The sequence below is a fragment of the Rattus rattus genome, unplaced genomic scaffold (genome assembly GCF_011064425.1).
Source record: "Rattus rattus isolate New Zealand unplaced genomic scaffold, Rrattus_CSIRO_v1 PGA_scaffold_81, whole genome shotgun sequence".
Lineage (NCBI taxonomy): Eukaryota > Metazoa > Chordata > Mammalia > Rodentia > Muridae > Rattus > Rattus rattus.
In genome coordinates, this window is record NW_022651198.1 from 42273 (window position 1) to 63227 (window position 20955).

The 20955-nt window shown below is 47.7% G+C and overlaps 2 protein-coding genes across 2 annotated transcripts; one reads left to right on the forward strand and one right to left on the reverse strand.

Moving 5' to 3' along the window:
• Positions 1-781: 781 nt before the first annotated feature.
• On the forward strand, positions 782-8119 carry LOC116889759 (putative methyltransferase C9orf114 homolog). Its single transcript, XM_032890621.1, has 11 exons — positions 782-832; positions 1288-1333; positions 1531-1659; positions 3320-3479; positions 4049-4138; positions 4227-4276; positions 4419-4549; positions 5528-5792; positions 6404-6506; positions 6623-6770; positions 7518-8119. Exons 1-8 carry the CDS (start codon positions 797-799, stop codon positions 5636-5638), a joined length of 753 nt encoding a protein of 250 aa, XP_032746512.1. The 5' UTR covers positions 782-796; the 3' UTR covers positions 5639-5792; positions 6404-6506; positions 6623-6770; positions 7518-8119.
• LOC116889758 (endonuclease G, mitochondrial-like) lies at positions 7493-10080 on the reverse strand. The gene is made up of 3 exons (XM_032890620.1): positions 9545-10080; positions 8641-8750; positions 7493-8007 (listed from the first exon to the last, which is right to left on the reverse strand). The coding sequence occupies exons 1-3, from the start codon at positions 10034-10036 to the stop codon at positions 7725-7727; spliced, it is 885 nt and encodes a 294-aa protein (XP_032746511.1). The 5' UTR covers positions 10037-10080; the 3' UTR covers positions 7493-7724.
• Between the last annotated feature and the right edge of the window lie 10875 nt (positions 10081-20955).

Here is a 20955-nt window from a genome sequence, read left to right on the forward strand (position 1 = left end):
AACTGAAACCGTTCCTTCTGATCTGAGTTCTGTCTCACGACCCGTTAATTAGTTACCTTCCTTCATATAAATACAAATAAATAAATAATACTTTTTAAAAAGATTTATTTATTTATGTATGCATGTACACTGCAGCCGTCTTCAGATACACCAGAAGAGGGCATCCGATCTCACTACAGATAGTTGTGAGCCACCATGTGGTTGCTGGGAATTGAACTCTGGACCTCTGGAAGAGCAGTCAGTGCTGTTAAGCACTGAGCTATCTCTCCAGGCTCCTAAATAATACTTTTTAAAAAGACCCTGTATCCGTTATTTTTTTTATTTAAAGTACAACGCACAAACATACAAATTAGATTGATAAAGAATAAAGTCTGGACAAGGCTGGAGATATAGGGCACTGGTAGAGCACTTGATTTAGCATATTGACATATTTGTATTCCTAGGAAACTGATGGATAAATAAAAAGAAAGTGCAAATGAACAGGAATAACCTCCTAGTAATATCCAGTAGGATTTCCTTACATAAAACATGGAAGCTGACTATCACCAGGGTACCAATCCAAAGGGCAGCACAGAGCCTTACTGGGTTCAGGACAGCTTGGTGCTGTGAACTCGTTGCCGTGGAGACAGGGCACCAGCTGTGTAGCCTCAGAAGGCGCACGTGGAGTTTCCGAGCTCCACCTCAGCCTGGCTCCCAGGACACGCCCCACGTTCGCCTGGGTCTCTGATTGGGTAGCTCTGAGGGGTATGGCCGGAAGAGGCGGGCCTTATTGAAGGCGCGTGTTTTTCCTGGCAACATGGCGGAGCGCCCGGGGAAGCGTCCCTGTGGCCCGGTAGGTGGCGAACGGATGGGTTCCGGGGTAGTCCGGGGAGCTGCAGCGTCTCACAGTGGTGTCGGCCTGGGTGTTCTGCTACCTCCTTGCTCTTGGTCCGAGGCCTGAGCGTGTGGGGTTAGCTGATCCGGTCTGCATTCATCCGCAGGGCGACGGTATCCTGAGTCCTCTCCTGGCTTGTTTTCTGATTTCTAGGGCCGCTTTATGGACAGACCTGTGTTCCCTTCCCCTCAGTTTCTTCTTTTGCCCCATGGAAATTCATTCCTCAACTTCCTGGTTGCTTATCGTGCCGGACCTGATCCCAGGCATTGTGCACAGCGAGTCCCTGGGTACTTCCTTCCACCCTGCCTGATTTTGAGAGAGTCAATTGGTGGAAGCCTCGCAGGGATGCTCCTCTCTTATATGTGGCAGTTCAGCCTCTCATTCTTCCTCCTTCCTTCCTTCCTTCCTTGCAGGGTGAACACGGCCAAAGGGTTGAATGGCGAAAATGGAAGCAGCAGAGTAAGTAAAGGTCGAGGCGGCGTTGGGCAAGCGTTCTGAGCCCTCCCTTCCCTCCTACTGCCCCGCCAAACCCTCTTTGGGTCTCAATATATCCAAGTGGAGCTGCATTGGCGGCTTCTCCAGAGCCCAGGCTGGCTCAGTGAGAGGGAACTCTCCTCACTATGCCAAGTCCTCTTTTCCCACCAATTCTTCTCCAGAGAAAGAGGAGAAAAAAAAGTGGAAGGACCTCAAGATAATGAAAAAACTGGAGCGGCAGCGTGCCCAAGAGGAACAGGCTAAGCGCCAAGAGGAGGAGGAAGAGGCGGCTGCCCAGAGGAGCAACCAAGGTAAGCAGCTGGGCCTGGAGAGGTCACAGGTTGTGGCCTGCAGCAGACCGTCTCACCGAACCTGCTCCCAGCTCAGACCCCTTGAGCACTTTCTTGAGTTTTGTTATTTAATTTCCTAGTGGAAACATGTTCCTATTTCCCCATTATATCTGACACATGCTGATAATTATACAGAAAGCTGTGAAGAGGAAAGGTTTTGCAGGCTCTGACTTGGGACTTCTAACATTGTGACCTGTGGTGCAGGAGGAGAACGCTGTGTGACAGCATGAGTCCTGGTTGTAAGCTTCTGGACCTGGCTCTCCCTATCTTGTGTTATGCCCTGAGTGGTCTGTGTCAGTGCATTCTCCCTAACAGAATATCTTTTGCTGCCCATGGTGATGCACACAGCCACCCTCTCAGCACCAAGGAGTTGAGGTGAGAAGATGGAGAACTCAAGGCTAATCCTGGCAAGGAGTGAGGCCCTGTCTAAAGGTCTCATTGGTGCCTGTGTGTGAGCGATATCACTGTACCTTTGAGGAGCCCAGAGACAAGAACCTGAGACACGAAACATCCATTCATGGTCCCTGGCAGTGATGTCTAAGTGCCCCCTCCTTCTGATAAAGAAACCGCAGGAGGGGACGAATGTGGTGGATCCTCTCCAGCCAGGCCACCAATCTATCTCAGCTACCCACCACTTCTGGGACTGCAGGCGGGATACATACATGGCTTTCCTGGGTGAAGGCCATTGTTTGCAGGATCCTGTGCTTGTCTGGGTACCGGTTTGTCAATGCTCATGTCCTCCAGTTGGTGAGCTTTCACATAGAAATCCCCCTTCCCGTACTGAAAGCCACGTCCAGACTACTGTGACGTCTGGTCCAGTGTAATGCCATGTGAGTGCCTGGTACTTTATTAATAATGAGGACAAGCCTCTTTCCATATTAAACAGATAAAAAGGTGGCTTTTTTTCATAAATATATTCAAATGAGTTCAGCCTGGTACCTTAAATCTGTACTTTCTCTCACTTGGGAAGTTGACACAGGAAGATCATGTTTGAGAGTAACGTGAGGACTATAGTAGGACTCCCCATCCAAAAGGGAAAACAAACAAACAAACAAAAACACCAGCCAGTGATTTGTAAATGTTGATTGGATCCCAAGGTGTGGATCCTGCAGGCAGATGGAGGACCTGATGCTACCTGGAGCTTCTGTAATATCAAATGCTCGTTATACTTTTGCTTTTGTTCTTAAAGATTTGTTCATGTGTTTTACATATCTGGATGTTTTGTCTGCATGTATAACTGAAAACCAGAAGGCGGCACTGGATCCCCTGGGTCTGTAGTTTTAGGGGATTGTGAGCCATCGTGTGGGTGCTGGGAACTGATCTCAGGACCTGTGGAAGAGCAGCCCGAGTTTAGCTCTTCTCATCCACACTTGACAGCTAAGCCAGGAGGTGGATATAGGCCAGTGCTGCCGACTGATGCTTTACCCTGTCCTCTGGGCTTTCTTATTTTAAGAAGCCTTGGGGGCTTTAGTTCCTGAAGAGATTGAAGCCAAGAGAAGCTTGATGATCTCAAAATTCTGTGTCAGACAGTTCTCTTCCCCTGAGCCACGGGACACATGCAAGGGAGGGGAGGCCCACAGCCCATCAGACTGACTAAGGACCACCCCCCTGCCTCTGCTAGGACGGCCTTACACTCTGAGTGTGGCCCTGCCAGGCTCCATCCTGGACAACGCCCAGTCACCTGAACTCCGCACCTACCTGGCTGGCCAGATCGCCAGAGCCTGCGCCATCTTCTGTGTGGATGAGATTGTGGTGTTCGATGAGGAGGGCCAGGATACCAAGTGAGTCTTTGGGGAGAGGGGAGGACCAGCAGGGTGGCTGTGGCTCCGTCCTGCTCCTCATGCCCTGCCCGGCTGTCTGGGAGGAGCTCTCAAAGGCAGCTGCAGATGAACCTTGTCTCTCCCTGGGTGCTAGAGAGTGGACTTGGTTTTGCCCATGCTCTACTCTGAAGCACATGACACCCAGCACTTCCCTGACTGTGGGTTTTGTAACATTTCTTTCCGGTGCTTGTATACAAACACCAGTGTGGTTGTGGAGATTGGAAGGCAGTGTGAGCCGAGCACTGGTGGCACACGCTTTGATCCCAGTACCCAGGAGGCAGAGGCAGGCGGGACTCTGAGAGTTCAAGGACAGCCTGGTCTACAGAGCAAGGAGGAATACCAGGGCTACAACAAGAAACCGGATCTCCAAAAACAAATGGGAAAAACAAAAAACAAAAAAACAACTCTCTGGAGTCAGATTGCCAGGCCTCCTTTCCCGATGTGGTTGTGGGCATGGAATTTCGGTCTTCAGGATTAGCCGTCTCAGCAGCCCAGCACGTGGATCTGGAGGCCTGTCTTACTCTTTCCAGGAGTGTGGAGGGAGAATTCAGGGGTGTCGGCAAGAAGGGGCAGGCATGCGTCCAGCTGGCCCGCATCCTGCAGTACCTGGAGTGTCCACAGTAAGTGTGAGGTGAGGGTGGCGTCACCTTTGAGGTAGCTGGGGGGCAGCCTTCCCCGGACGGTCCTGACAGCTGCATTCCTGCCTAGGTATCTGAGGAAGGCGTTCTTCCCCAAGCACCAGGATCTGCAGTTTGCAGGTATGGCTGCTGTGCCTGTCCCATCCCCCCTGGCTCATCCTCAGGCATTGAGAAATCATCCCGCCCCACAGACACCTGCAGGTAGGAAGGCAGGCCCGGAGTAGAGCCTGACCCTGAAGTCACCCTCCTGTCCCCTGCCCAGGAATCCTCAACCCTTTGGACAGCCCTCACCACATGCGTCAGGATGAAGAATCTGAGTTCAGAGAAGGCGTTGTGGTGGACCGGCCCACCAAGGCTGGCCACGGCTCTTTGGTCAACTGTGGAATGAAGAAGGTAGGAGTGGGAAGGTGGGCTGTGGTACACTTGGGGACACTTGCTAGCTATGAAAGGCAAGTAAGGACACATGAACGAGGAGACCTGGACTCCAGGCTGCTGTGAAACACTATAATTAACCCAAAGTGGGGCTGCAGAGGTGCCTCACAGGTACAGAGCACGGCTGCTCTTGCAGAGGACCCATGTTCAACATGCAGAACCTGTGGATCACAAAGCCCTGGAACTACCTTCCAGGGAATCTGGGTGCCCCCTTGTGGCCTCCATGGGCCCCAGACATGAGCATAACTCCCTGGCACACATGCAGCCAAAATACCCACACACCTAAGGAAGCGAGAAGGAACCGTGCTCTGGATTTCTTGTTGGCGCTGTGCTGTTTTTCTGTTGATTCAGTCCCTGAGCTTTAATCATGCTGTGACCTGTTCTCATGATGGTATGTTCTCAGCTTTGCTGTTTTTGAGGTTAGGTAGATTTAAATTTTTCCATCTTTAATCTGTGTGTGAGAGAGTATGTGGGTTAATAGGCTCATGCCAAGGAATGAGTGTGAGGTCAAAGGGTAACTTGGCAGCTGTCAGTTCTCCCACTGTGTAGGAAGTGAACTCAGGTCCTCAGGCTTGGGGATGGGAGCCTTTACCCGGTGAACCGTCTTGCCGGATCCAAGTGTAGCTCACTTGGAGTCTGCTATTGAGGAACCCTAGGCTCACAGGGATTAACTGACTCCTCAGACTCCTCCCACTAACACATGGCAAAGCCACCACGCATGGGAAACCGACTTCATCTCTTCATGGACACTGACTCTCTCCGTGTTGTAAGCCCTGGGCTTGCATTGCTGACCAATGCCCTGTATAATTGTTGTGCATGAACAGCCCTTCTTAGCAGGTCCCACCCACTGCCAGAAACAGGGTGGCACATTGACCTGGGGTCTCTGAGGACATTGTCCCCTTTGTGTTGTGGCTCTCACTTGTGCTAGCTTCTCTTCAGGAAGTGAAGATTGATAAGAAACTGGACCCTGGCCTTCGGGTGACCGTGCGACTGAACCAGCAGCAGCTCCCAGGTATTGGGGCTACCTTGACCCTGACAGCTGCCCCTTAGAGCCGCCTCCTCCCTCCCGGCCTCCTTGGTTTTCACAGCCTGTCCTATTCTCCAGAGTGCAAGACGTACAAAGGAACAGTCGTGTCGTCACAGGACCCCCGCACCAAAGCCGGTCTCTACTGGGGCTACACTGTCCGGCTGGCCTCCTGCCTCAGTAAGAACTGACGTCCCTCCCCGAGTGTCCATCTGTCCCACTTGTGAGACCCACAGATCAGGGTCTGTCCTACCAGGGTGTGTGTGTAGGTGAAGCCTCCTCTAGTCTCTGGTCTCATCTCTGGTACCCCAGTCTCCCCGAACATCTCTGCGAATGCTAAGAACATGTGAGAACAGGAGGTGCTTGGCCCCTATCCTGCTGCCGTCTCAGCTCTAGGGAGGCCAGCACAGAAATCTCACAGTCATCTGAGACCAGCTTAGATACCTGAGAGTGAGACCTTGCTGTCTTAAGTATCATGACTGCTAAACGTCGTCTGGGGCTTGGGAGCTCCTCCCTGCCTACCCCGAATGTTCCCCAGGCAAGGTCAGTGTCCCAAGAAGAGTAGATGCCTTCTTTTATTCTTTCTTTTTTTTTTTTTTTTCTTTTTTTTTCTTTTTCGGAGCTGGGGTTTGAACCTAGGGCCTTGCGCTTGCTAGGCAAGCGCTCTACCACTGAGTTAAATCCCCACCACCAGTAGATGCCTTCTTTACCTGACCCCTTCTCCACCTGACCCTACACTGTACTAGACACACAGCCGAGAGCAAGACCCCACTGAGTCTGCCCACCCCCAGGCGCTGTGTTTGCCGAGGCTCCCTTCCAGGATGGGTATGACCTGACCATTGGGACATCAGAACGTGGCTCCAGCGTGGCCTCTGCCCAGCTGCCCAACTTCAGGTGAGTGCTGCTTAGTACAGGAACTGGGCCTACTCCACAGCGGGTTAGGGACCTTAAGCTCTGGAGACTGCAGTCAGTGGAGCCTTGACGTCAGTGCCTCCCTCTCTGGGCCCCAGGCATGCTCTTGTGGTGTTCGGAGGCCTCCAAGGGCTAGAAGCTGGAGTGGATGCTGACCCGAACCTTGAAGTGGCTGACCCCAGTGTCCTCTTCGACTTTTATGTCAACACATGCCCTAGCCAGGGCAGTCGTACCATCCGCACCGAGGTGAGCCGCAGCCACTGGTACCCAGTTCTTGTGACCCACACAGCATGCTTTTTCTAAAGGATACTTTGGGATGTTTTGTCTCTGTGTACTTGTGTCCATCCGTACATCGGGAGAGGGCGTTGGATCCCAGGAGACTACAGTTAGGAACTGTCATGTGCATTCTGGGAATTGAACTCAGGACTTGAGGAAAAGCAGCCAGTGCCCTTAAGCACTGAGCCATCTCTCCAGCCCCATTTAAACAGCTTTTCTGAAGCTGGGATCTTTACCACAGCAAACTAGGGGCAGGACCTGGATACAAGAGCACAGGAGTTGCCTTCCTGGCCCTGTAATAGTCTCACGTGCCTAGGCCAAGGGACCCAGGTGTCCTGTCTGTCCCTCTGCAGGCCCTCTTGCTTGTTTTTTTAACCCATCCCCCCTCCGCGTGTCCCCTCTGGGTGTTAGACATTTCTGTGCTGGGGGAAAGTGGAACAAGATCCCAGCATCCATAGATCCATGCAACCATCCTTGAGGCCAGCATGGGCTGTGTCCCTATGGGGATCACATGGGGGAGGCTCTGTTCCTCCTTCAGCCTCAGGGGCGGTGACTCTGCAGATGAGCAGCCCCAGTCTCCCCTGTCTGAAGCCCTGCCCATGTTACTAATTCCTGCCAACCAGTCATCTTTCCCCTCCTGGCTCTGAGGTAGATCCCACATGGGGCTCTGAAAAGGAAGGCTGCCTGCCTAACAGGTCACAACTTATTTTGTTCCAGGAGGCCATACTCATCTCACTGGCCGCTCTGCAGCCTGGCCTCACCCAGGGAGGGGCGCGACCCACCTGACACCCTCTGGATCCAGGATGTAGAGGAAGCAGCAAGACATGGAGGATCACAGGGAGTAGAGATGGTCAAGACTTCTCTCCAAGAATAACTGCCTTTAATGCGAGCCGTCTCCCAGAGTCTTGAGTGAGTCCTGCTCCATCACTTGCTACCAGCAGTGATGGCCTTGAGGTTTCCAGCTCGAGCCAGAATATTGGGCACGAAGAGCAATCCCGAGGCCCGCTCGATGCTCTCGATGGGCACTAGGAAGCGCTCCAAAGGGAGAGTCTCATCCACGGGGGCATTGGGCATCACATAGGAACGCAGCTCGATTTGCCCACTGGCTGCCTCCAGGATCAACACCTTGAAGAAGTGTGTGGGCACTGCCACGTGGTTCTTCCCAATAACCTGGTACTTCACGTAGGACTTCCCATCAGCCTCGGTCCTGTGGATAGACCCAGGCACAGGTGGCCAAGAGGCCTGGTTAGATTCCAGGTCACCTCTTCCAGGAAGCCTCCTCTGACCTAACTTCCAACAAGAAGTTTGTTTGTGCCTGATTCCTCCTTTGGTCTGGGAACTATGTATGGTGGGGACCAATGCTTAACCCTCTGCTTTTCTGCCCAATGCTGGTTCAGACAGAATGGGTGGCAATAAATGAGGATAGAGGAATGAGTTCTAATGAGTTCTCTAGACCTGGATGCTCACCCATGCTCACACGACTAGAACCTGTCCCATAGGCCGTACACCAAACAAGCATGAGTGGAGGCCATGATTGATGCTCAGTGGACACCACACAGTTTCCTCAGCAGCTGCCACCTCGTGCAGCCTGTGCTGGTGACACTTCCTGCTGCTGTCCAGAGGAGCAAAACTGGCTCTCTTGTCTGGCAGATCAGAGGCAGAGATGAGAGAGACCCTTGTGTAGCAATGGGTTACAGGTGGTGAGGCATGAGAATCGGGGGGCAAAGGCAGGTGTGAGGCCAGGCACCTTTGGGCACAACAGAGTTCTAGGCCACCCTAACGTCTCCGGCTACAGTGATGCAGAAAGCAGGAGGTTGGAGAACAGGAGCTGCAGGCTTACCTGGGCAGGAAAAGAGGCCCTGTGCAGACATAAACGTTTTGGTAAGTTCGAGTCAAGCCGCGGCTGTACTTCTCAAGGTTGTTCCAGGCATGCTGGTTGAGGTGTGGCACCTGGTGGGAGAAGCCAGGCTCAGGAGCACACCTCGGACCTTCTATTAGGGATGTCCCAGGTCCTAAGGTCGATTCCCAAACATCTGAAGGACAGGGCTCAAGAAAGGGGTCACTCCTTGAGGCAATATGACTACAGGTGTTAAGCCAGTGCTAGCCACACCCCATCCCTGGTACTCCAAATCTCTAAGCTTTCCCCAACTCAAAGTAAGGAAAGAGGGAACATTAGTCACTCAGAGACCCCTAAGGTCCCTTGAAACTCCCAAACCACAGGACAAGCTCTAAAAAAGATGTGAGTAATTCCAGCACTCAGGAGGCAGAGGTAGGCAGATCTCTTGAGTTCCAGGGTAGCCTGGGCTACACAGAGAAACCCTGTCTCAAAACTTCGAGCAACAAAAAGGGGTGGAGTGTTGTGCGGGCTCCTGTTCATCTCCATCCACTGGATGGATGTCCCAGAAACCTACTTCATGATCAAGGCCCTGCTTGGAGCAGCTGCAGTGCTAACAATGTGTCCTGGTGGTGTGACTGGCGCCAGCAGCCCAACTTCGTGGCAGCTGTTTCCCTGGCAGCTGCTGTAGGCCAGCTCCAGGGTTCCCTGAGGAAGCACTTTGGGTGGCTTACTATTGACATTGCTGCAGCTAATCACTGCTTAGTGCACTGCTTCCCACGGGAGGCTGAAGAGGGATGAACCCGGGACTCTCCAGTGCGACCATAGGATTCCTCCCTCCCACCACCATGCACGTGTAAAGTAAGATCTAGGCGCTGCATTGAGGCAGGCGACAAGGGTCCGGGACTACCTGAGGCGCTACGTTGCTCAAGTAGAAGGTGTCGTCCATGGCCCGCTGACTCCAGCGGTGATTGGCGGCGGCCGCCAAGTGGCCGCGGTCAAAGCCACTGCCGCGGTAGTCCGCATTGGTGGCGCGGTGGTACGCGTGCACAGAATCGTCCTCGCGGAAGTCGCAGGCGCGACGGTCCCCATCGCCACGGAGCCGCTCTGGCCTCAGCTGCTCCAACACCCAGAGCGCACCGCGCGTGCGCGGGTCGTAGCTCAGCACGTAGGACTCGCGGCTCCGGAGCTGCGCCACGCCGGGCAGCCCGTACTTGGCCAACTCTCCGGTGCCGCCAGCCGGTCCTCCGGGCAGCGCGGGAAGATCGGCCGCGACAACCGGCAACACTGGCACTCGGCCCAGCAGCCCCGGCCCTTTACCCTCCCGCCGCCGCCAATGCTCTGCGGCGGCGCCCAGGCCGGCGCCCAGCGCCAGGGTCAAACCGGCCCGCAGCGCGCGCATGCCTACCGGAGGACCAGCGCGCTACCGAAAGAATGAAAAGCTACTGCAAAAAATGCGAAGGAGCCTGTGCCTTGTCCCCCACGCCCTTCAGCTGCCCTTTTTAAGACACGGCCGGGGCCTGGTACCGCCCTACCCGCTTGCCATTGGTCGTTCCACGTCTGGCTCCGCCTCGCCTTGTACTGCTCACAAGTCCCTGGGAAATCCAGTTGCGTTTAAACAGGACAGAACCCCAAATCTGTCAGACCCCTCCTGTGCACCCATCCTCCTGCCACCAAATGAGCGAAGGATTCCTGTAGATTGACTAACAGTAGGACGCAGGTGAAGACTGTAGCTGCAGATAACCGCCTGGAATCGAAGCTTGCTAATAAGGTTAACAAAAAACAGCTATGGGGTTGGGGATTTAGCTCAGTGGTAGAGCGCTTGCCTAGGAAGCGGAAGGCCCTGGGTTCGGTCCCCAGCTCCGAAAAAAAAAAAAGAACCAAAAAAAAAAAAAAAACAGCTATACTGGTGCCTTAACTTCTCAACCCATTTCATGGGTTGGGCCTGGCAAGTTGGTTGTGTAGGCCAGTGATTCCAGTCCACAGGACAGGAGCTGGATAAGAAAATTTCCTGCATATCATATGAAGCAATATTTAACCTATGAATATATTAAGACAGCAACCTTATTAAGGTGAAGGAAGAACGATATGTAAAAACTGAAGAAAATTGGGCTGAGAGTGTACAGTCACAGCTATACCCATTAGCATGAGACAGAACCAATTATGCATTAAAAGATAATTGGGGTAGGGTGTTGGAGAAATGGTTCAGCGGTTAAGAGCATTGACTGTTCCCAAGGTCCTGAGTTCAATTTCCAGCAACCAAATGGTGGCTCACAAATATCTTTAATGGAATTTGATGCCCCCTTCTGGTGTGTCTGAAGACAGCGACAGTGTAATCATATAAATAAAATAAGTCTTTTAAAAAAGATAAATAGGGACATAGGGCATCTGTACATGTTGACAAACAAAGGGTATTGGAGGGAAATCATATAAATACATTTGGTTGATTGGTTGATTTTTTTTTTTTTAAGACAGGGTTTCTCTGTGTAGCCCTGGCAGTCCTGGAACTCAGAGATCTGCCTACCTCTGCCGCCCAAGTGCTGGAATTAAAGGTGTGTGCCACCATGGACCATTGAAAAAAATTAATGGAAAAAAATGAACAAAGTTTGGGCTGAAGTCATGATGCAGCATTCAGAGCACTTGTTGGTCTAGCAATGGTCCCAGGTTCAGTTCCCAGCACCTACAAGTAGGCCACAACCATCTGTAACACCAAAGGATTTGTAGGCAAAACACCTATACAGACAACATGATTTTGTTTTCTTTTGTTTTAAAATTTTATTTACAGTGAGTACACTGTACCTGGGTGAATACATGTGCAATGGTACAAAACCTTGTGATTTGTGTGATGGCTAATTTGTCTAAATGTTAGAAGTTTTCTGTGAGATGTACAGAGGGGAACGAAAACTTGTGTAAAGATAAATGACTTATGTTGCCATGGTGATTTTTCCAGGTCTGAATAAACATCTGTGCAGTACTGCCTGTTGTCATATGTGTGAGCACCACCGTCTGGTTGTTTCTTGTTACTGCAGGCTGTATCTTTTCTCTGGTTTTGGTTTTTGTTGCTGGCTGGCTGTTCACAGATTCAGAGAGGTGTTGCATCAATCTTCAATCTTCTGTGAGCACTACTTTCTATTTTATTCTCCTTCTTGTAGGCTGTATTTTTTTTCTGTTTTTGGTTTTTGTTTCTGGTTGTGTCTTTCTCTGTTCACTGACTCCAAATAATGCCACATCTTTCTGTGAACAAAGCTTTGAATTTGTTTCTGTGACTGGTTTGCTGTTAGAAAAGACATGTCTGGGAGCTGTGGCTAAAGAAGGGCCAGGAGATGTCCTGAGTCTAGGTCTGGGGTATGCATGAGCTCCAGGAAGCTGAGAGTCGTCCACCAATCTTTTTCTTTTTTTCTTGTGTGAATACTCCACTTTCTGGTTGTTTCTTGTTTCTGCCTGATAGAGAGGAAAGGTTGGACTTGTGTTTTGGGTGTCATAGAGAGGTCTTTGTCATGAGTGCAACTTTCTTGTTGTTTCTCGGGGGGGGGTTTTATTTTTCTTGTTTGTTGTGGTGTTGTGTTGTGTTTGAGTTTCTCGTTACAAGATGACTTTGATAAAGTGACTTGGACTTTGATGGCTATATTAACATGAAGCAGGTTATGTCTACCACATTCTACAGGTTCCCTTCACTAAAGAAGAGGCCAGAAAGCTGGTTCCTGGCCCCACAGGGGAGCGCACCAGTAACCAAGCAACTGTGGATGCTTACTTCCCCCTATCTCGCCCAGACTGGGGTTCTCACAGCACTGAGGGTGAGAGCAGGTCCTTAGACTACTGTCAGGTTCTGCTGTTAGGTCTCAAGGCGTCTGCAAGAAAGCCCACAAATTTGTCCAGAGTGTATGACATTAGGCATGGAGAAAATGAAAGGCCTGCAGCTTTTGTGGAGAGGGTCATGGAGACATTTCAACAATAGTCCCCAATGGACTCTACACCAGAGACAAAGGCAGCAGTTACTCTAGCTTTTATTAATCAGGTAGCACCAAATATTTAGAAAAAGCTCTAGAGAGTTCAGAGGTTAGGAGGGACTTAGTGGCACAGAAGGTATTTTAAAAGAGAGAGAGAGGGGTTGGGGATTTAGCTCAGTGGTAGAGCGCTTGCCTAGCAAGCGCAAGACCCTGGGTTCGGTCCCCAGCTCCGAAAAAAAGAAAAGAAAAAAAAGAAAAAAAAAAAAAAGAGAGAGAGAGAGAGAGAGACTGCAGAGGAGAAGCAGATGAGAGGTCAGGACCAAGAGACATGAGATCCGGCAAAGTTCCTGTTGGCAGCCATGGCCAAACCAGAAGTCCATAGGAGATGCCTAAAACAGATAACTTCAGAAGAAGGAGGCAAGGGGGCCCTGAAGACCAAAAGCACCCCCTCCCCAAACCTGGAGTAACCCTAAAACTAAAAGTAAAATCCACTGGCTTTTTGTTGATAATTAATAAAGTTTACATTCTGTCTTGGTAAAACCTGAAGATAAATCCTGTTCATCAATTTATAAATGACTTCCGAGTGGCAATAGAAATAAAAACAGAGGACCTCTTAGAGGCTCTAAAAAATTGGACTATTGAGCCTCCACTAAGAAGCCCTAACTCGGCCAACTGCATGTGACCTCCCTAGACCCGGAGATGCATATTCAGACTGGGGGCCCTGGTGTCAGCCAGTGGCTAATGTGTCACCAATTGGCAGAAGGCAGCCCCACCCTGTTTACACATCAGTGCAGCAATGACCTCATGGTTAAAGATGATACCAGAATAACTCATTACCAGCCTCTCTTCTTGAATGCCCCAGGATGACTTCAGCTGCCCTGCTACCTGACCTTGACTTTGATTGGCCTCTTCATAACTGCCCAGATGAATGCAGAGGTACCATGGCTCACCAATGGCAACAGACCCATCTGGGATGAACAGAGCTATGGTGGGGCAGTGGTGGTCACAAACAACGAGATTAAATGGGCAGAGGTACTCCTGACAGGAATGTCAGCCCAGAAGCTGAACTGCCAGGTCTGACTAAGGCGTTAGAGCTGAGAAAGACAAGAGACACCAATGGCGGCTGTGCCTTTGCTAGCACTCATATCTGTGGGGCTATTTACAGGGAGAGAAACCTTCTGAAGGCAGAAGAGCCCCACTCCATCCCAAAGTACAGCAAACAGCCCGGTGGGTGGCCCTGGAAATTGGACCCCTCATGTCCTTGATGCCTTAGACCCAGGAGACTCCACACTCTCTGATGAGACAGAAGATGTGAGCAGGGCTTCCCCGGTCTCAGTGTCATAAGAGATGATGGAGGGCAGCTGACTACAAACTAATTGTACCAGAGAAAATGGGTACAAGCATACTGAAAAAGATCCATCGTTCTTCACATGGGACCCTGAGGATGCAGGATTTAACCCACTAGTCCCACATCAGGATTAGAGATACCCATTTGAAAACTGCTGACAGGGCTGGAGAGATCGCTCAGCGGTTAAGAGCACTGACTGCACTCCCTGCTCCCTAACCCCGTGGGAGAGAGAGCGCATCACCCAGACAGGTGGACACTCCTGAGACTGCAGGGCAGGAGAGACCGCCAGTATTGCCCACCCTTGCCCACATCCCTGGCCCAAGAGGAAACTGTATAGGACGTCTGGGAACAGGAAGATGGGGCACTGAATGCTGCGGTCCAGACACCGCCTGGATCTGAAGGAACCTGGTCAAACAGCTCCCTGCAACGAAATCCCATGGGAGGGAGAGCTAGACCTTCAGACGGACAGACATGCCTGGGAAGCCAGAGGAGACTACTGTCTGCCCATATTTCTGACTCTAGAGGAAAACGCCTAGTGGCATCTGGGCCCCCTGTGCACAGGGGCCCGAGCGAAGTTGGGACAGGCCCTTCTGGATGCTGCCCTCATGCAGAGCTGAAACCCGGCTCTGAGAAGCAACTCCACACCTGAGACTAGAGGTAAAACCAACATTTCTGCTCCAAGTGACCTGCCTGCTTGACTCAGGACACACACTCACAGGAACACCTGAAGACCAGTAAACAGGAATGACTACACGGCTGAAAACAGAGCATTCTGTTCCTATAACTGGCTGAAAGAGAACAGGAAAACAGGTCTACAACACTCCTGACACACAGGCTTAGAGGATGATCTAACCACTGTCAGAAATAGCAGAACAAGGTAACACCAGAGACAACGTGATGGCAAGAGGCAAGTGCAGGAACCCAAGCAACAGAAACCAAGACTACATGGCATCATCGGAGCCCAATTCTCCCACCAAAGCAAACACTGAATATCCAAACACACCAGAAAAGCAAGATCTAGATTTTAAATCACATTTGATCATGATGATGGAGGACTTCAAGAAAGACAGAAAGAACTCCCTTAGAGAAATGCAGGAAAACACAAATAAACAAGCAGAAGCCTATAGAGAGGAAATGTAAAAATCCCCGAAAGAATTACAGGAAAACACAATGAAAACAGGTGAAGGAATTAAAAATGGAAATAGAAGCAATAAAGAAAGCACAAAGGGAGACAACACTGGATATAGAAAACCAAATGAAGAGACAAAGAACCGTAGATACAAGCATCACCAACAAAATGCAAGAGATAGAAGAGAGAATCTCAGGAGCAGAAGATTCCATAGAAATCATCGACACAACTGTCAAAGATAATGCAAAAGGAAAAAAGCTATTGGCCCAAAACATACAGGAAATCCAGGACACAATGAGAAGATCAAACCTAAGGATAATAGGTATAGAATAGAGTGAAGACTCTCAACTCAAAGGACCAGTAAATATCTTCAACAAAATCATAGAAGAAAACTTCCCTAACCTAAAGAAAGAAATGGCCATAAATATACAAGAAGCCTACAGAACTCTAAATAGATTGGACCAGAAAAGAAACCTCCCATCACATAATAGTCAAAACACCAAATGCACAAAACAAAGAAAGAATATTAAAAGCAGTAAGGGAAAAAAGGTCAAGTAACATATAAAGGCAGACCTATCAGAATTACACCAGACTTCTCACCAGAGACTATGAAAGCCAGAAGATCCTGGACAGATGTCATACAGACCCTAAGAGAACACAAATGCCAGCCCAGGATACTGTATCCAGCAAAACTCTCAATTAACATAGATGGAGAAACCAAGATATTCCACGACAAAACCAAATTTACACAATATCTTTCTCCAAATCCAGCCCTACAGACGTTAATAAATGATAAAGCCCAACACAAGGAGGCAAGCTACACCCTAGAAAAAGCAAGAAACTAATCATTTTACAACAAAACAAAGAGAAGACAAGCACACAAACATAATCTCACATCCAAACACGAATATAACAGGAAGCAACAATCACTATTCCTTCATATCTCTCAATATCAATGGACTCAATTCCCCAATAAAAAGACACAGATTAACAAACTGGATATGCAATGAGGACCCAACATTTTGCTGCCTGCAGGAAACACACCTCAGAGACAAAGACAGACACTACCTCAGAGTAAAAGGCTGGAAAACAACTTTCCAAGCAAATGGTCTGAAGAAGCAAGCTGGAGTAGACATTCTAATATTGAATAAAATTGATTTTCAACCAAAAGTCATCAAAAAAGATAAGAAAGGACACTTCATATTCATCAAAGGTAAAATCCACCAAGATGAACTCTCAATCCTAAATATCTATGCTCCAAATACAAGGGCACCTACATACATAAAAGAAACCTTACTGGGGTTGGGGATTTAGCTCAGTGATAGAGTGCTTGCCTAGCAAGTGCAAGGCCCTGGGTTCGGTCCCCAGCTCCGAAAAAATGAAAAGAAAAAAAAAACCTTACTAAAGCTCAAAGCACATACACAATAGTAGTAGGAGATGTCAGAGACATAGACAGACTAAGAGAAGTCATGAATCAAATGGATTTAACAGATATTTATAGAACATTCTATCCTAAAACAAAAGAATATACCTTCTTCTCACCACCCCATGGTACTTTCTCCAAAATTGACCATATAATCAGTCATAAAACAGGCCTCAACAGATACATAGAGATAGAAATAATCCCATGCATCCTATCAGATCATCATGGGCTAAAGCTGGTCTTCAATAACAATAAGGAAAGAACGCCCACATATTCATGGACGTTGAACAATGCTCTACTCAATGATAACCTGGTTAAGGAAGAAATAAAGAAAGAAATTATAGACTTCTTAGAATTTAATGAAAATAAAGGTAAAACATACCCAAACTTATGGGACACAATGAAAGCTGTGCTAAGAGGAAAACTCATAGCTCTGAGTGCTGCAGAAAAAAACAAGAGAGAGCATATATCAGTAGTTTGACAGCACACCTAAAAGCTCTGGAACAAAAAGAAGCAAACAGACCCAGGAGGATTAGAAGGCAGGAAATAATCAAACTCAGAGCTGAAATCAACCAAGTAGAAACAAAAAGGACTATACAAAGAATCAACAGAACCGGGGTTGGGGATTTAGCTCAGGGGTAGAGTGCTTGCCTAGGGAGCGCAAGGCCCTGGGTTCGGTCCCCAGCCCCGAAAAAAAAAACCAAAAAAAAAAAAAAAAGAATCAACAGAACCAAAAGCTGGTTCTTTGAGAAAATCAGCAAGATATGATAAACCCTTAGCCAGACTAACCAGAGGACACAGACAGTGTGTCCAAATTAACAAAATCAGAAATGAAAAGAGAGACATAACAACAGAGTCAGAGGAAATTCAAAAATATCATCAGATCCTACTACAAAAGCCTATATTCAACAAAACTTGGAAATCTGGAGGAAATGGGCAATTTCCTAGACAGATACCAGGTACCAAAGTTAAATCAGGAACAAATAAACCATTTAAACAACCCCATAACTCCTAAAGAAATAGAAGGAGTCATTAAAAGTCTCCCAACCAAAAAGAGCCGAGGTCTAGATGGGTTCAGTGCAGAATTCTATCAGACCTTCATAGAAGACCTCATACCAATACTATCCAAACTATTCCACAAACTTGAAACGGATGGAGCGCTACCGAATTCTTTCTATGAAGCCACAATTACTCTTATACCTAAACCACATAAAGACCCAATGAAGAAAGAGAACTTCAGACCAATTTCCCTTATGAATATCGGTGCAAAGACACTCAATAAAATTCTTGCAAACCGAATCCAAGAGCACATCAAAACAATCATCCATCATGATTAAGTAGGCTTCATTCCAAGGATGCAGGGATGGTTTAATATACAGAAAACCATCAACGTAATCCACTATGTAAACAAACTCAAAAATAAAAACCACATGATCATTTCATTAGATGCTGAGAAAGCATTTAACAAAATCCAACACCCCTTCATGATTAAAAGTCCTGGAAAGAACAGGAATTCAAGGCCCATACCTAAACATAGTAAAAGCCATATACAGCAAACCAGTAGCTAATATTAAACAAAATGGAGAGAAACTTGAAGCAATCCCATTAAAATCAGGGACTAGACAAGGCTGCCCACTCTCTCCCTACTTATTCAATATAGTCCTAGAAGTCCTAGCCAGAGCAATCAGACAACAAAAGGAGATCTAATGGATACAGATTGGAAAGGAAGAAGTCAAAATATAACTATTTGCAGATGATATGACTGTATATTTAAGTGATCCAAAAAGTTCCACCAGAGAACTATTAAACCTGATAAACACCTTCAGCAAAGTGGCTGGGTATAAAATTAACTCAAATAAATCAGTAGCCTTCCTCTACACAAAAGAGAAACAAAAAAAATTAGGGAAATGACACCCTTCATAATAGTCCCAAATAATATAAAATACCTCGGTGTGATTTTAACCAAGCAAGTGAAAGATCTGTATGATAAGAACTTCAAGCCTATGAAGAAAGAAATTGAAGATCTCAGAAGATGGAAAGATCTCCCATGCTCATGGATTGGCAGGATTAATATAGTATAAATGGCCATTTTACCAAAAGTGATCTACAGATTCAATACAATACCCATCAAAATTCCAACTCAATTCTTCATAGAGTTAGACAAAACAATTTGCAAATTCTTCTGGAATAACAAAAAACCCAGGATAGCTAAAACTATCCTCATCAATAAAAGGACTTCTGGGGTTGGGGATTTAGCTCAGTGGTAGAGCGCTTGCCTAGGAAGCGCAAGGCCCTGGGTTCGGTCCCCAGCTCCAAAAAAAAAAAAAAAAAATAAAAGGACTTCTTGGGGAATCACTATCCCTGAACTCAAGCAGTATTACAGAGCAATAGTGATAAAAACTGTATGGTATTGGTACAGAGACAGACAGATAGACCAGTGGAATAGAATTGAAGACCCAGAAATGAACCCACACACATATGGTCACTTGATTTTTGACAAAGGAGCCAAAACCATCCAATGGAAAAAAGATAGCATTTTCAGTAAATGGTGCTGGTTCAACTGGAGGTCAACATGTAGAAGAATGCAGATCGATCCATTCTTTTTTTTTTTTTTTTTTTTTTTAACTTGAGTATTTCTCATTTACATTTCCCTTTCCCCCGGTTTCCGGCAAACATCCCCTAATCCCATGAGATCGATCCATTCTTATCACCCTGTACAAAGCTTAAGTCCAAGTGGATCAAGGACCTCCACATCAAACCAGATACACTCAAACTAATAGAAGAAAAAAGTGGGGAAGCATCTGAACACATGGGCACTGGAGAAAATTTCCTGAACAAAACACCAATGGCTTATGCTCTAAGATCAAGAATCGACGTGGTTTAGATTTAGCTTCAGCGGTAGAGCACTTGCCTAGCAAGCACAAGGCCCTGGGTTCGGTCCCCAGCTCAAAAAAAAAAAAAAAAAAAAAAAAAAAGAATCGACAAATGGGATTTTATAAAACTACAAAGCTTCTGTAAGGGAAAGGACACTGTTGTTAGGACAAAATGGCAACCAACAGATTGGGAAAAGATCTTTACCAATCCTGCAACTGATAGAGGGCTTATATTCAAAATATACAAAGAACTCTCGAAGTTAGACTGCAGGGAGACAAATAACCCTATTAAAAAATGGGGTTCAGAGCTAAACAAAGAATTCACATCTGAAGAATGCCGAATGGCTGAGAAGCATCTAAAGAAATGTCCAACATCTTTAGTCATAAGGGAAATGCAAATCAAAACAACCCTGAGATTCCACCTCATACCAGTCAGTATGGCTAAGATCAAAAACTCAGGTGACAGCAGATGCTGGCGAGGATGTGGAGAAAGAGGAACACTCCTCTATTGTTGGTGGGATTGCAGACTGGTACAACCATTCTGGAAATCAGTCTGGAGGTTCCTCAGAAAATTGGACATTGAACTACCTGAGGACCCAGCTATACCTCTCTTGGGCATATACCCAAAAGATGCCCCAACATATAACAAAGACACATGCTCCACTATGTTCATAGCAGCCTTATTTATAATAGCCAGAAGCTGGAAAGAGCCCAGAGACCCTTCAAAAGAGGAATGGATACAGAAAATGTGGTACATCTACACAATGGAATACTATTCAGCTATCAAAAACAATGACTTTATGAAATTCATAGGCAAATGGATGGAACTGGAAAATATCATCTGGAATGAGGTAACCCAATCACAGAAAAACACACATGGTATGTACTCATTGATAAGTGGCTATTAGCCCAAATGCTCCAATTACCTAAATGCACAGAAAACATGAAACTCAAGAAGGATGACCAAAATGTGAATGCTTCATTCCTTCTTTAAAAGGGGAACAAGAATACCCTTGGGAGGGAATAGGGAGGCAAAGTTTAGAACAGAGGCAGAAGGGACACCCATTCAGAGCCTGCCCCACATGTGGCCCATACATATACAGTCACCAAACTAGATAAAATGGATGAACCAAAGAAGTGAAGGCTGACAGGAACCGGATGTAGATCTCTCCTGAGAGACACAGCCAGAATACAACAAATACATAGGCGAATGCCAGCAGCAAACCACTGAACTGAGAATGGGACCCGTGTTGAAGGAATCAGAGAAAGGGCTGAAAGAGCTTGAAGGGCTTGAGACCCCATATGAACAACAATGCCAACCAACCAGAGCTTCCAGGGACTAAGCCACTACCCAAAGACTATACATGGACTGACCCTGGGCTCCAACTGCATAGGTAGCAATGAATAGCCTAGTAAGAGCACCAGTGGAAGGGGAAGCCCTTGGTCCTGCCAAGACTGAACCCCCAGTGAACGTGATTGTTAGGGAGAGGACGGTAATGGGGGGAGGATGGGGAGGGGAATGCCCATATAGAAGGGGAGAGGGAGAGGTTAGGGGGATGTTGGCCTGGAAACCGGGAAAGGGAATAACAATTGAAATGTAA